Source organism: Pelophylax lessonae (genome assembly GCF_965119305.1).
Source record: "Pelophylax lessonae genome assembly, chromosome: 5".
Taxonomy (NCBI): Eukaryota; Metazoa; Chordata; class Amphibia; order Anura; family Ranidae; genus Pelophylax; species Pelophylax lessonae.
Window position 1 is genome coordinate 485579227 of NC_138772.1, and position 15728 is coordinate 485594954.

The following is a 15728-nucleotide window of genomic DNA, read 5'->3' on the forward strand; positions in this document are numbered from 1 at the left end:
CTCTGGAGCCACCGGTCCCATATTTTATTATATTTCGTGGGGCAACCCCGGTTCTTGTACATTATTTTGTGATACGGCAAAATGGTATGAACTTCCTTCAGCCAGTGTGAGAATTCTGGGGGGTGTTCCCTTATCCATTGCCCGGCTACCAACTTCCTGGCCACGAAGAGGGAATGTTGTAGAAAGATTTTCGTGAATTTATCCATATCTTCCTCTGGGTATATACCCAATAGGCATTGTTTGGGGTCTAGTTGAAGGCGGGAGCCCATGGTGTCATAGAGAAAGGCCACTATCTGCTGCCAGTAGGCCTGAATTCGGGGGCAGAGCCAGAGTAAATGATGGAACATACCCGGGGAGGAGTGGTACAAAGGACATTCCTGAGCGAGGTTAGGTCGGTATCTCGCTAGTCTAACTGGGGTAAGGTAGGTGCGGTGAACTATAAATAACTGCGTCAGCCTGTCAGAGCTTGGGAGACACCTTCTGGCACGTCTCAAGCGCATCACCCCAGTCCTCGTCTTCAATGTTGTCTACCTCCCGACTCCCAGCCAGTCTTCAGGGCATACGCTATGTAGGTGGAGGAGGGCGAGTGGAGCTCCGAGTATAGGATAGAAATCAGATGGCTAGGTTCAGTGCTCTTGACTATCTCTAGTACTGGGAGGGACTCCTGGGGGGGGGGCATGTCAAGTGGGATTTGAGCCTGGAAGGCATGTCGAAGTTGGTAGTAACGAAAGAGCATATGTTCTGAGAGCAAGCAGGAGTCTTGCAAATCAGCAAAGGTGCGGAGGGTGGATCCCGTCACAATGTGGGAGAGGTAATATATTCCCTCGCCCCCCCACAACTCGGGGTCCGGCCCCGTACGGAACTCCAGAAAAGTCCCATTGTGCCAGAGAGGAGTGAGGGCATGGAGCGGGGGGGGTAACCCAATTTTGTCATCACGATCGCCCAAACACGACTGTAGTGGTGAAGCATAGAGGACATGTCCCCCCCCCACCCCCACCCCGCAAAATGACTGACAGGGGATCGCCCATCGCGTGGGACCACCGAGGGCAGAGCAGAAGGAGGAAGCGAGTTCTGTCTATTTTGTCAATGTGAACCAGTTGGGACAATTGGGCAGCTAAATAAATAATGAGTTGAAGTCCGGCAGCGCCACCCCCTGAGATTGGTAGGATTCTGCAATTTGCGCCAGGAGAGCTTGTGTCGACTGTTGCCCCACACAAACGCCTTCAGGAGCGAATCAATTTGTTTAAAATATTTTAAACGGAAGGTAGATCAGGGGAGTATAGGGGCTGAATATTGTCCCCGATATAGTGCCGCGGGCGTGTCGTGACCCACACTCCAAGGTATTTAAAGTTATCTAGACGCTGCAAGGGTCCCGTCATGGGGTGCTCCCCTGAGCCCGGGGGGGGGGGGCCCCAACGGGGAGAACCTGGGATTTGTCCCAATTAATTTGTAGTCCAGGGTGGGCGCCGTACGTTTCAATAAGGGAAAGGGCCGTGGTCAGTGAGTCCCCGGAATCAGCCAGGTACAGGAGGAAGGGGTGCTTTTTAATTTAGTATTTCATAGTTCAAAAACAAGCTCCGATGTGAACATAATATAAGGACTGCTTTAAAACTTGCATTATAACCATTTCACTCTAGTGTGGAAAACCTTGATGTCATACAAAAGGCTTATATAAAAAACAAAAACAAACAAAAAAACAAAAAAACAAAAACACGCACTCATGTTCACAGTATACAACTGTAATAACCTCTCATTTGCTGTGATTTTTCTTGCTTTATTATAAAAAGATCTCAACTCTTAGGACAAAAAATGTTGCATTTGAGAAGATGCTCTTATATCAACGTCTGTTTGCCATCTAACAAATGTATTTAAAGAAGTCAAACAACTAAATTGGAAAATTAGGGTATTTATGTACAACAGTATGAACTGTACAGCAACAAAGATGTACATATTTAGACACTTTAAACCACTGGGCACACAGCATTTCAAATTTAAATTGGTAAACAAAGTTAAAACTGTTGCTAAAACATTTTATTTAAAATAGTGTCTACATAGTAGGAAATGTAACAAAAATAAATAAAATAAGTTAGAGAAATATAACACGAGTTTAAACTAATTCGCTTATACACAGAGCAAGGTGGCTCTAAACACTGTTCCAGAACCAGTATATATTTAGATGCAAAATAGAGGCAAGAAGTGCTACAGCTGCAATACATTATTTGTATCACAATAAATTTGCCCCATCCTGCGGTGTGTGCAAGGTCTAGTGAATTGTGGACTGAGGAGTCACATCAGTGTACAAAACAGCAGATGCTGCAAGATACAGTACAAAACGATAAAAATTAAACACTGATAAAAAAAATTAAGGGGATGAAACTGGAAAAATTCAAAGCCTTTTCAAATTGCGCTTACTCTGTGCACTTCCAGGGAGAATATCCTTTTTGTGTATTCGCTTTCCTGACCCCGTGCCACATTCTTTTGAGCCATGAAAAGCGCACAAGCATAAAATACAGAAGTCAAAGCCACAGTCCTTCCTACTGCACTTGCCTCGCTTCTTTAGAGGCTGATATTTGGCTGGGTACTGGCACTGCGGACATGGTTTCAAAGCTTCATCTGTAAACAAAGTTTTGGCAATCTGTAACAAAATGTTTTATAGTTAGACACAGGTAAGTCATCGTAAAGTGGGTAAAAACCATGACTATTTGATGGGATGAACTCAGACTACACATCATAAATTATATCCTTAACAACCGGAATATACAAATAGATGTATGTAGATATTTACATAAAATGCTAAATATAAAAAAAAAAAAAAAAAAAAAAAAAAAAAAGTAAAAATAGACAAGGTTATCCCACTAAAGAATTTTGACTTTGTTTCCGTGGTTTTAGAGCTCACTGGCTCCTTTGTCAACACAGATTCAAAATCATGGTTGCCAGCCTGCCCTTGTAAAGTCACTTCCGGTTTCGCGTTCCAGGGTGGTTTCACAGACTTCAGGGATTGGCTACATCACTGCTTCTCGATGACACTACTGCTGGCTGATACTGAAAGACTTCCCTGGGTGGATAGATTCCCAATTAAGATCTAAAACAAGCACATTGCATACTGTGGCATGTGAGTTTGCACTTGGCTTTTTCAATAAAGGTGTCCTTTTTATATTGCACTTAGGTGGCACCCGTCTTTTTTTTTTTGTGTGTTAAATAAACAAAGGCTCCATCTTGGATCCTAGATCCAGGCTGTACATGGGGCCTCTGCTTCTACCCAAGCCAAGCCCTGACCCTGTCCAGTCATTGAACTGTTTAATTCCAAAAGTTTAAATGGCAGCTGGAAGCTTTGCCATTTGGAAGTTGAACAGCAGGGAATGGGGCTTAATATGAACTTGAGCAGGCTTCTAGAATGTTTTAGGCCAGGTCAAGTTCACTTGAAGCCAGAAGATTAGTAGGATAGTCAGGCAGGCCACCAGTATTTGAAAAAGTCAGCAATGGAAGCCTATGTACATTTCTCAACGCGTAGAGTTCCTGATAAAAATAGCTAAAGCATCACTGGTATACTGGAGCAGTCACCTCCAGATAGGGGGGCTTCCTTTGCAGTACCTCAAAGACCCTGTAAACCTTGAGAGGTGCCAGTATGCAAACTTCAGCCTTCCCAACACTGATGGTGGCTGTCACCAACCCAAATTTAAGCTCAGGGAACGAGAGAAAAGCCAACCTCTTGAAGACCAAAAACACGTTTTGTGAACAAGATTTTAGGAAAAAAAAAAAAAACTAACCTTAATATATTCCTGCTGTTTTCTTCCTGACTGGGGAACAGAGGTAGTCATCTCTTTTGGAGTCAAAGAACAATCTGACGAGGTAGGTGTATGGAAGACCAGCCTAGCTTGAGCTTGAACGGATTTTAGAGCAGAACGGTTTAATGCTTGTAATCGGGTAGCAGCATCTTCAGAAGAAATCATCCATCCTTGCTTAAATATTAAGATAAAAAGAAAAACAAACAAACATACAAGTTATCCAGGGCTGAAAATGTAGGTTACACTTTCAGCTGCAAGAAACACTCACTTACAGACTGCTGAATACCGTTCACTGCTGGTGCAAGTACCCAGGTAAGTGCTATTTCAAGAGGATGATCAGTAACCAAAGAGAAACTTTGTTCAGGTTGTAATCTTTTTTAAAAAGGTAGGATTTTAGCATGCATATGAGGGTCTCAAGAACTGGTTAGGGTCAATAGACATGTAGGGTGGGAGAGACTATTTTGGGGTAGAAAGTAGAGAGAGGGTCACAAAACAGAACAGAGTAGAAGATCATGAACAGAATGGCAGAAAATCTTTAGACTTGTCTGGAAACTAGAGGCAATTTATCCCTTGTGGTTTAGTTAAATGCTTGAACTGAACTAGGGCAGAAAACCAGACACAGTGTGAGGAGATGGAAGTAGTATGAGAATTAGAAACCCAATAGCCAATGCAGAAAGGTAAAAGGGGATTCAAGGGAGACTAACTACTCCATCACTCACAACTGTCCACATCTAATGTCATGGACCTACAGTACTGCCGAACAACCATACAGCAAGATGTCTGTCCTTGACAAAGGCATCATTGACTGAATGGTTTGTACATGTGCTTTTACTAAAATTCACTTTGCTGATCACTAACTGGACATTAGCAAGTCCCATGACATTGGAAACTAAGCCTGAGAGCTAGATAAATAAATGGCCTTACTCTAAACAGGAGAAAACTTTACAGCTGCAAGATATAAGTATAGATCTGAAAAATCAAAAAATACCTCTATTTCAGCTCTCATCTTTTTCTGAAACACTTTTCTTCTTTGATATGCTTCCTTGTCTTGAACAATCATTTCTCGCCATGCCTTGCTTACTTTCCAAATGCTAAGAGAAATACAATAAAATAATTTATTGCGTACACGTTACATATTGTGCAGAATAATATTTTTCAAAGTTCATATGTAAACTTAAGTACACAGTTCTTGCTCCTTAGCGTCCAGAAGCAAAAATGAGCTACAGCAGGCACATCCCATCCCTCCCCAACTGCTAGCTATTCATCAGACTGTGGCCTTAAGCCCCCGTACACATAAGAATATTGTGCTTTCTAAGCGAAAATACGATAATCGGATTGTTGGTACACAGCTTTCATCCAAAATTTTCCGAAGGGACAAACGCGAAAATTTCTCGGACGATAACGAATTTTGTTTAATCAGTACAGTTTTTGTCCGGAAATACAATACAAATACATTACTTCCGAAACTTTTATTCTGTTGTACGAGAATTTTCGTACATTAGTAACATTTTCCATATAGAGACTTGCTGCGCATCATGAATGGCCAGGCAAGCTTCTGGAACCCGTGACGTGTCCCAGAAGATTGCAGGAAAGGAGGGGGAGAGGAGAACATCCGCTTGAGCCGCCTAGGCAGACCTAGCAGGAAGTGGGAGCGAGTACCTGTCAAATCTACATACACCCTCCCTCCCCAAAAAAAATAAAAAATTTTGGGTGGAACTCCACTTTAAGACCCATCTGGCCATCAGTGCTAAAGGAGAACTCTTTAGTATCTCTCATATGACCCCCTCCTTCACCACATGCCTAGGTAGAATAAAATTAGATATTACAGACTTCATAGTGATATGAACTCATTCATTTCCAGTCACATTGACTGGACTTAGCTACTTGTCGCAAACAGGGAAAAGGATAAAGGATAGTTATTGCAACAGAAAAGATTCATACGTGCTTTTGCGAACAGGTGAGCAATTCTTTGAGGGCTATAAAAGCATGGTCTGGTAGGGTACATCCCCACAAGTCTGAAAAGCCAGATGTCTGCATATAGTGAGAGGGGAAAAAGTATTTGATCCCCTGCCGATTTCGTACTTTTCTTACAAGCACATGAACTTTAATGGCATCCCAGTCTTAGTCCGTAGGGTTTAATATTGAGTTAGCCCACCCATTGCAACTACATTAAGGGAAAAAAAAAAAAAAAAAAAAAAAAAAACCTTTCCCTGTTACACCTGCAGGGAGCTAGGTCCTATTCCTAAACACTAGGTAGAACAAACTGTTTGATGATAGCACAGTCTAAAGGGGTTATGCCTGCAGGGACAGCCCCCATAGGTGTGGTTAAGCTTTTTTTCTGCCTAGTGCCTATTCCTGATAGGAGGAGCATAACCCTATGAGTCATGAAGATCAGGAGCTGCGTCTGTCGATGAACAATAGAGAAATCTCCTGATGCAGGGATGCCTCCTCCGTGCGAATGGACTCCATTCTGAACTTCTGCACCCACACAAAGCAGTTCAGTACCTTGAGGATTTGACGCACCGTGTGTGTGTATGTGTGTGTGTCACAAATAAAATCGAAATATTACAGTGCTTGCTCAAACACCATGAAGTTTTGAAGATGACAAATCATCATAAAGTCTTTCAAAAATATTTTTTTTAAAGTGCTCGGGTGCTCCAAACTCCAAAACGCACAAAGTGCTGAAATGCTTCATGTAAACATGCCGTGAAGTGTAAACACACTCCCCTCTTGTATCCCCACTCACCAGAAAAAAGGGACCTACAGCTTTTCAGTCTAGGGGTCAACCAAGCTTGTGTCTGGTGAGGTGGAATCCAGATCGCTTTAACAGTTGAACCGAGTCCCAACAACTGTTAATCTTGGGGTAACTTTAGTGACCTTCAGACTCAATGAGATAGAGAGTACTCCTAGTGAAGTATAGCAAAAAAACGTTTTATTGCGCAGAATAAAAATTACTTACAGGATCTGCAGATAATACAGGCATAGAGACAATATAAGAGGCTCTTCCAGGTTCGCCGTGGTAGCGTGCGTTCCACGGAGGACAGGAAATGACGCTGTTGGTTGCACGAAAGCCAGAAATGCATCAACACCCTTCCCCTGGCACCATCAAAGGACATAATTTCTGGTCTAACAGTCTATTTATACATATGAGAATGTAGCCTCCAACTTGGTTTAGCCAATCAAAAAGAAAATCAACCATATAACAATTACTTGCCGTTCTTGCTATAATATCACTGCCTGTAACAATTAAAACTCAAAATGAGCTATAAAATTCGCAAAATACTACAATAAACTTGTATACGTTCTCATACGTATAGACTGTTAGACTGGAAATGATGGCCTTTGATGACGCCCTGGGGGAGGGGTGAAACACGTTGACACATTTCCGGCTTTCGTGGAACCAATGACGTCACTTCCTATCCTCCGTGGAACGCACGCTACCGTGGCGAACCAGAAAGAGCCTCTTGTACTGTAATTTTTATTCTGCGCAATAAAACTTTTTTTTTTTTTTTTTTTACTGAGCGCAAAACTCGATCTTGTAGCCGGACCATATGACTTTGTGGGCCCCACTGGTCTTGTTCCAGGAAGTCCACAGGTCCGGAAACCAGCGAAGACATCCCCCCACCCCCGATAGGAGTGAGAGCGCACCTTCATACTGAAGGAGCCATGTCCACGGGTCTCGAGAAGCCCGTTCTCGACTTGTTGGACCAAGTTCACTTGGATCCACCAGAGGAGGCCCTAAAAGGCTTTGATCCCTTGCCAGTTGCACCCGAGGGACGAAAGAACTTATGAGTCGAGAAGTATGGCCCACGTCTACAAACGAGGGTCCTTACCCTTACTAGCCTGTGGAAGAAAAGTACTTTCCCCCCTGTGAGACCCTTAATGATGTCATCCAGGGTAGCTCCAAAAAGGTGATCTCCTTGAAAAGGAAGATCAGGCAAGGCCTTTTTAGTAGTTTGGGCCGCAGACCAGCAATTGAGCAAAAATATATGCCGAAGGATCACTGCTGAAACAGTCTAGCGACTAGGGGAACTGCGTCCAAAGAGTCATTACAGATAAACTGCACCCCCTGGCCCAATCAGTTCACCAGCACAGCAAAGGCAGGGGGGAGCTGCTTCCCCCCCCAGGTCACGGCGTAAAAGCTTAACCCACTCGGTCAGAGTTTGCGACAGCAGTGCAATGGTAACTACCGGCCTCAGTGCCGCACCAGCCACAGCCTCCCGGTCAGTCGGGTCCTTAAAAGCCAGGGACTCTTCAACCGGAATCATAGTTGCCTTGTTCAATCTGGTGTCCACCACAGGTGGAACAGTCTACTTTTTAGAAGGGACTCTTCATAGGGGTACTGCATAGCAAAAATCGCTTAGGGACCACAAGGGGACGTTTTGGCAGTTCCCAGTCTTTAGCAACAATACTGTCAAAATAGGCAGGGAAAGGAATCACCTTTGCCGATCTGGATGGCTTGGGAGTGCCAAAGGGACCTGACGCCTCTGTCGCAGCTTCAGCTGTCCTCCATTTTTAAGGTCTCACGCACAGATACAATCAGTGCTTCCACCAGCGTCTTCTCGTGCACAGCTACAAGAGTGGAGGAATCATCCTCACTATCTGAGAACTCAGAGCGCATGGTCGCAGATTCAGCAGAGTGATCCACGTCCACGGCAGCTGAATCAGATTCAGGATCTGAGGAGACAGATGAGGCAGGGGGAAGGCGGAGGGTGTTTTTTACTAGCCCACCACCCAAAAGCAACCTCCACCAGGGACACAAAAGGACTCCAGGACCGCTAAGGCACGCCCACACTGCTCTGGCAGCACCAGTCACCAGTAACAGAGCACCTAATCAATCCTCAGAAGAATGGCAGGGTCCTCTCCCTGACTCACCACCCAGCAGAAACAGGCCCCTGCAACCACAAGGATAATCTGTACTCCACATATTGTGATCAGGAAGTGAAAAGATCCAAGAGTCAGCACCAGTGGATGAGGAGGGGCTCCCACCACCAAAATCGCCGCCGCTATTTTCAATGGCAAACCACCGCAAAATTGCTGCTGGACTACACAAACATAGCCGCCGTGCATTAAACACAGGCTGCAGAGAAATGGCAGCACCACGAGGCTCCCAAAGACCCAGGAGGGATCCCTAGGCCTCAAAATGGGACAGGCAGGAAGAGGGGCCCCTGGCAGGAGCCCCCCCAGCACCCCGCCCCCACCCCAGGAGGTGGACCAGGCCACCCCATAGCCCGAGAACAAGTGAAGGGGGGTGGGGGGGGGGGCGAGATGGCCCACAGGGACTACCAAAGGTGGGTGTGCCTAACAGGAAGGAGGGGAACCCTGGGGTCCCGTCGTCCAGAGGGGCCCATGTCCATCCCAAAACCCTCCCTGGGGGGGGGGCGGACTGGACAGTTACTTACCATACCAGGAGCCGACTGTGGTACCACTGGATCTAGCTTATCCTCCATTAAAAAAAAAAAAAAAAAAAAAAAAAAAAAGAGAAGAAGATCCTCTGGCAAATATTTAGCAACATTGTTAAAGATGCTAGATACGTTGTAAAACATTGTGTTTAAAGTTATCATTTCATTCTTTTAGATCAAAGGAATCAACTTCCATCTAAGTGAGGGAAGTTTAACCTCTTAAAGATCACGCCTTTTTTTGACACTTGTTGCTTACAAAGTTAAAAATCAGTATTTTTTTTGCTAGAAAATTACATATACACACACACTATATATATTTATTTATTTTTTAGCAGAGACCCTAGAGAATAAAATGGCAATTGTTGCAATCTTTTATGTCACACTGTATTTGTGTAGAGGTTTTTCAAGCTTTGGGTGAAAAAAAAAAAAAAGGGGATTCTCATTTTATCCTGGATCTCTCTTCTTTTGCTGGCCATAGACTATTTGATTGATCAACTTGGGTACAACCAGCCAGTCTGATTTTTCATGCAATAATCACTGATCTCCCGGCTGGGACGGCTTGCTCCGCCGGGAGAACACAATAGCTCTGCAGGAGGGATTTCCCCCATCAACATTGACTGCGTGGGAGGAAATCTAGTGATTTTCATTCCTGCAACCACATTTTTGGCCGGCTTTAGACTGATGATCCTCTAGTGCTGCACCCAAGAATTCTATTAACTTTCCCTGTTGCCATATAAACACACACACACACACACACACACACACACAAGACTAAAGACTAATAGTTTACTGGTTTAGCCACACATTTTCTTATTACCTGCAAATGCTTTCAACATCCAAGACTTTAAAGATAAAAGTTAATATGTGGTTCAAGTTTCGGAACTTCAACTCATACAAAATGTCTACTTTTTCTAGACCCATTTTCCTGCCAATGAGTCTTGGAAGTACATCTTCAGATGCCAATGAAAAATCCAAACTGCCCAGGAGATCCTGCACGGTGGTCTGCTGAGCCCTCTTTCTGGTACTTCTTGTTAGCATTTCATGAACAACACGCAGGGCCGGTGTACCCGTTAAATCTTCAACCTTTAGAACAGAATTGGTTTGGTAGCCCACAAAGCTTAGTTCATTTTCCTCATCTACAGATTCTCTTGCGAATTTTGATTTGTATGTTGAACTTAGTATACGTGTTTCACTATAATCTTCCTCAACTTCAGACTGTGAGCCTCGCTCCCTCAATGTGGATAGTCTTCTACATCTATCCAATTTTCGCAGGCGACTTTTATTAGCCGATTTTGGGGTCTCCTTCGGTTTTTGAATTAGCTCCTGGAAAGAGCCTTCATGATCAGTTAAAGAGTCCTGTGATTTATCAAAGCTGAGTGAGTGAAAGGCACTATCCTCGGTTATTGAGTTTTCCAAGTCACTCACTTGTGCTGCAGTCGGTGTACATATAGAAAAACGAAAATTAGCTGCAAGATCGCTAACAGGCGTTTGAAAATCCTCTTTGGCATGAGAAATTAAATTGCAGATCGGAGTAGCCGGTATCTCTGGGGTGTTTTCTCCACTAATACTAAGAATGCTGTCATTAGGAGAATCTGATGAATGTTTAACCGGAGACAGGTTGTCTACCTCTGAGAAAGGATCAGGGTCACATTTAGAATCATCTAAGGTGGAAGACCTCTGCTGAGCAAAAGACAGCCTCCAGTTTTTACATGAGGTGCCAACATCAGGTTCGGCTTTTAAAGTGCTTGTAGCTAAGGGTTTGTAAATGGTTTCTCTAGGAGAATCCAAACTACTAGAAAGTCTTGTCTCAAATCTAGCAAAGGGTTGCGGTTTCTTGCTTCCGGAGGTTTCCACTGAACATTCTGACGTTTCAAAGTCAAGGTTTCCACCAGATGTGGCTTTGGCTACAAGTAGTCTACGTCGAAGTGAAAAGTCTTTTTTAACACCACGTGGAGTTTCATAGATTTGATTTTGCCTTTTAGCAACTGTAGCAGTTTCACATTCCCAGATTGCTTCATTTCTTATAGGAGAGCACAGCAAAGTTGGATCTAGGTTTTCAGAATTCTCATTAGTGGGAGTATTAATGTCTGAAGAGTCATTGCTAGTTTCACAGCTTCCAGGACTTAAGACCTTGAGCGAATCATTGTAGCCACTGTCTTGAGATAAATAAATCCGAGACTCTCTGTAACCAACATCTTTCTTTGCACCCAGTGCATACCCAACATGGTTTGCAGCAGGACTGTCAAAAACAGCCCTTTTGTAGGCCATGTCCTGTTTCTTTCTTCTGTAAGCCTATAAACAAAAATAATGGTTAGTAAAGCACCTGCACCAGCAAATCAAATAAGTCAGTCAGTTTTTCAAATATTCATTTATAAACTCAAAACAAAAAAAAATGTAATATGGAACAGCATAGCAGTCCTTAGCTGTAGCTGCATTTCTTTTTTCAGGCAAGTACAGAAAAATTCCTGTTGATCCCGAAAAAATAAATAAATAAAAAAACAAGATGGAACCTTGTAACTGCCTGTGCTCTAAACCAAAATCCCAATGTTGACTACCTTCTCAGTTATCTTCTATGAACTAGAAAACAACTCTCCTTGGCAACAGAGAGGAGGAAAGGGGAAGTGTTTGTAGTTCAAACCAGAAGATCAGCATAGGATGAGAACACCAAAGATACAGTACAGCGAGTTGGATTTATCAAACCATTACAGGAAGTGTTACTGGAAGCATCACCAGCTGAAAATGGAAACCCGTGTAGCCACATCCAAGGACTGGTAAGTTGTAAAAAAAAAAAAAAAATATATATATAGGATTTTTTTACTCATTAAAACCTTTTCTTGGAGACCATTGAGGAAAACCAGCTTTTACAAGGGTATACTGCCGCTACCAGAGAAATGGAGACTAGGCACATAGAAACTGAAGCCAAGCCCAGCCATTACCCATGTGTGCAGTAGCTACATCATAGTTACATAGTTAGTGAGGTTGAAAAAAGACATCCATCCATCCAGTTCAACCTATGATGTGTGTGTGTGTTTGCTGTTAACCGTACATTGTATATCCCTGTATGTTGTGGTCTTTAAAGGTGCCCATCTAATAGTTTTTTTGAAACTATCAATGCTCCCTGCTGATACGACTGCGCCTGAAGAGAATTCCACATCCTTACTGCTCTGACAGTAAAGAACCCCCTACGTACTTTAAAGGTTAAACCGCCTCTAGTTTTAGTGAGTGGCCACGTGTCTTATTGTATTCCCTTTCTCTGAATAGTTTGTTCCTTATGCTAGAGTCGCCAGTACAGTATTTGTACATTGATATCATATCCCCCCTCAATCGTCTCTTCTCCAGAGAGAATAGGTTCAGTGCTTGTAGTCTTTCCTCATAGCTGATGTCCTCCATTCCTCGAATTATTTTTTCGTTGCCCTTCTCTGGACTCTCTCCAGTTCCAGCACATCCTTCCTGAGGACTGGTGCCCAGAACTGGACAGCATACTCCAGATGTGGCCGGACCAGAGTCTTGTAGAGAGGGAGAATAATCTCTTTATTTCTGGAGTGAATCCCCTTTTTTTATACATCCCAATATTCTGTTGGCTTAGCTTGCAGCGGCTTGGCATGGCATGCCACTGCCAAGCTTGTTGTCTACCAGTACCCCCAAGTCCTTTTCCATCCTAGACTCACCCAGAGGTTCCCCACTAGTGAGTAGCTTGCTTTCTGATACCCAAGTGCATTACTTTACACTTTTCAACATTAAACCTCATCTGCCATGTAGTTGCCCACCCCATTATTTTGTTCAGGTCCACTTGTAAGGTTTCCACATCCTGCAGAGAAGATATTGGCATGCTTAGTTTAGTATCATCTGCAAATACTGAGAATGTACTAGATATCCCCTCCTCTAGATCATTTATGAATAAATTAAATAGGATTGGTCCCAGGACAGAACCCTGGGGGACCCCACTTTCCACACCCGCCCAATCCGAGTACTCCTCATCAATCACCACCCTTTTCACTCTCCCCTGGAGCCAGTTCTCTATCCAGGTACTCACCTTATGGTCCATACCTACCTTCCTTAGTTTCAACAGTAAGCATTTGTGGGGAACGGTGTCAAAGGCCTTTGCAACGTCCAGATACACCACATCCACAGGCTTTCCTTTATCTAGGTGGCAGCTCACTTCATCGTAGAAGGTTAATAGATTGGTTTGGCAAGAACGATTTTACATGAATCCATGCTGTATACTACTAATAATACCATTTTCATTACTAAAGTCTTATATGTGGTCCCTTAACATCCCCTCCAAAATCTTGCAGACTATAGATGTTAGGCTTACTGGCCTATAGTTACCCAGGATACAGGTCGGCCCTTTTTTAAAATATTGGTACCAGGTTGGCTTTTTTCCAATCAGCTGGCACAATACCCGTCAGTAGACTATCCTTAACCACTTTACCACCGGAGGATTTTGCTGTCTTCCGTCCAGGCCACTTTTTGCGATTCGGCGCTGTGCGACTTCAACTGACAATTGCGCGGTCGTGCGACGCCGTACCCAAACGAAATTTACGTCCTTTTTTTCCCACAAACAGAGCTTTCTTTTGGTGGTATTTGATCACCTGTGCGATTTTTACTTTTTGCGCTATAAACAAAAAAAGAGCGTTTATTTTGAAAAAATAACAATATTTTTAACATTTTTTTATATGAAATTCCCCCCAAAAAAGATGTAAAAACCAATTTTTTTAAAAATTTTTGGCCAATTTGTTTTATGCTACATATGTTTGGTAAAAAAAAAAAATCGCAATAAGCGTATTTTGATTGGTTTGCGCAAAAGTTATTGCGTTTACTAACAAAGGGAAAGATTTCTGTCATTTTTGGTGGTTTTTTTTTAACGCGTAATGGCGGCGATCTGCGATTTTTTTTGCGGGACTGCGACATTGCGGCGGACAGATCGGACCCTTGACTGATATTTTTGACACTTTTGGGGGTACCAGTGACATTACTGCAGTAATCAGTGCTATATATATGCACTGTTACTGTAAAAATGACACTGGCAGGGAAGGGGTTAATTTTATTGGAGAGGGAGGGGTTAATGTATGCCTGGTGCTTACTGACGTGTAGGGGGGGAGGTGACTGTGTGAGTCATGGACAGATCGGATGTCCAGCTATGCTGAACAGTCCGATCTGTCACTCCCTGTCACTATGGAGATCCGCCCGCTGTGTTTACACACAGCGGGCGGATCTCCAGACTCGATCCCCGACGATCGGGTAAGAGCAGCGGCGATCGCCGCTGCTCCTCCCCTGGCCCGACTCCCGCTGTGAATGAAAACAGCGGGAGCGAGCCTCCGGCGGCGCGCAAGCGCCGCCCAGAAGGGGGAGTGTCCAACGACGTTAATACTACGTCGCTGGACGATAACGAACCACTCTGCCGCAGTAGTATTACTGTGAGCGGTTCTAAAGTGGTTAAAGATCAAGAATAATGGTAATAAAGCAAACACACACACACGCATCATAGGTTGAACTGGATGGACTGATGTCTTTTTTCAACCTCACTAACTATGTAACTATGTAATGGTCTGGCAATCACCTGGTCAAAAGAAGAAAGGTCAGTTAGGCCAGAAATAGGGTCTGGCTGCCAAGTAAAAAACAATGATAGCCCATGCAAGACTACCAAAGTCTAAAGCTGGCCACACAATACAATTTACCGTATTTATTTTTTTTATTTATATCGCTTCTCGGCCTTTTGGCTAAGATCAAGTGTAGTATCTGTTCTTATCAGTTGGTATGGGCCTTAGCTAGTACCAGTATGTCCGAAACCCGGAGCGCTCTAAACATTGAGGTATGGGGAGTAGGTCATCTGGGAAAGCATGTGGGGCCCGCCGCCTTCTGATTCGAATGGGTTGAACTGTCCAAACCAGTTTGAAGGGGGCGGAAAAGCCGCTTCGGGGCGGCCGGTTAGAACCGCTTCTGGATGTAATGGGCTGAGGAACAGGATGGCGAGGGGGGGGGGGCTTTCTCTCCTGGGTTGATCTGGCTTGTAGAGGGCCTGTCCCCAGTGGTAGGTAAGCTCTCCCCAAGCTGTCCAGGTTCTGATGTCTGCTGGTGGGGATAGGCTACATTCGGTCTGGCCGGGGGCTGAGATTGAAAGAGCCCGTAGTGTAAGTGCCCCTGGGGTGGCAGCCCAGGGGTGCCTTAATTTCTCACTGGTGAGGGGCAGCTCGCTGTGAGTTCTTTTGGCACCTTGGTCACTGCACTATGCACACCTTTTTCACACCTGCCTCTTGGGACAGGCCTTTTGGCTTGCACCAGAGGAATTTTTTATTCCGGGTGGAAGGCCTGCCTTGGTCCCTCACATGGCACCAAAGCACTTTCCCCACTACCCTTTCCCCACTTTTATGTTTTGTCTGTCTTTTTATTTGGAGTCCATCACCTGCACTTTCACCTTTTTTTCTTTATTTGCACAGACTGGAGTGTGTGGGTCCTCGGGCCCAGCCTTAAGTCTTGGGAGGGGGTGGATATGGCCTTTTGGCTTAGTTCGCCCTCTCCCATGGGGTCTCCCTTCGGGGGA

At 44.2% G+C, this 15728-nt stretch overlaps 1 protein-coding gene across 1 annotated transcript in view; it reads right to left on the reverse strand.

Annotated features, from left to right (window-relative positions):
* Positions 1-2362: 2362 nt before the first annotated feature.
* The window catches only part of FBXO43 (F-box protein 43), a 28549-nt gene continuing 15183 nt past the window's right edge, over positions 2363-15728 (reverse strand). Inside the window, exons 2-5 of the mRNA XM_082258013.1 lie at positions 10005-11479; positions 4774-4876; positions 3768-3959; positions 2363-2635 (exon numbers count right to left, since the gene is read on the reverse strand). Of these exons, the coding sequence (XP_082114139.1) occupies positions 2387-2635; positions 3768-3959; positions 4774-4876; positions 10005-11479 (2019 nt within the window). The 3' untranslated portion in view covers positions 2363-2386. The remainder of the gene's footprint in view (positions 2636-3767; positions 3960-4773; positions 4877-10004; positions 11480-15728) is intronic.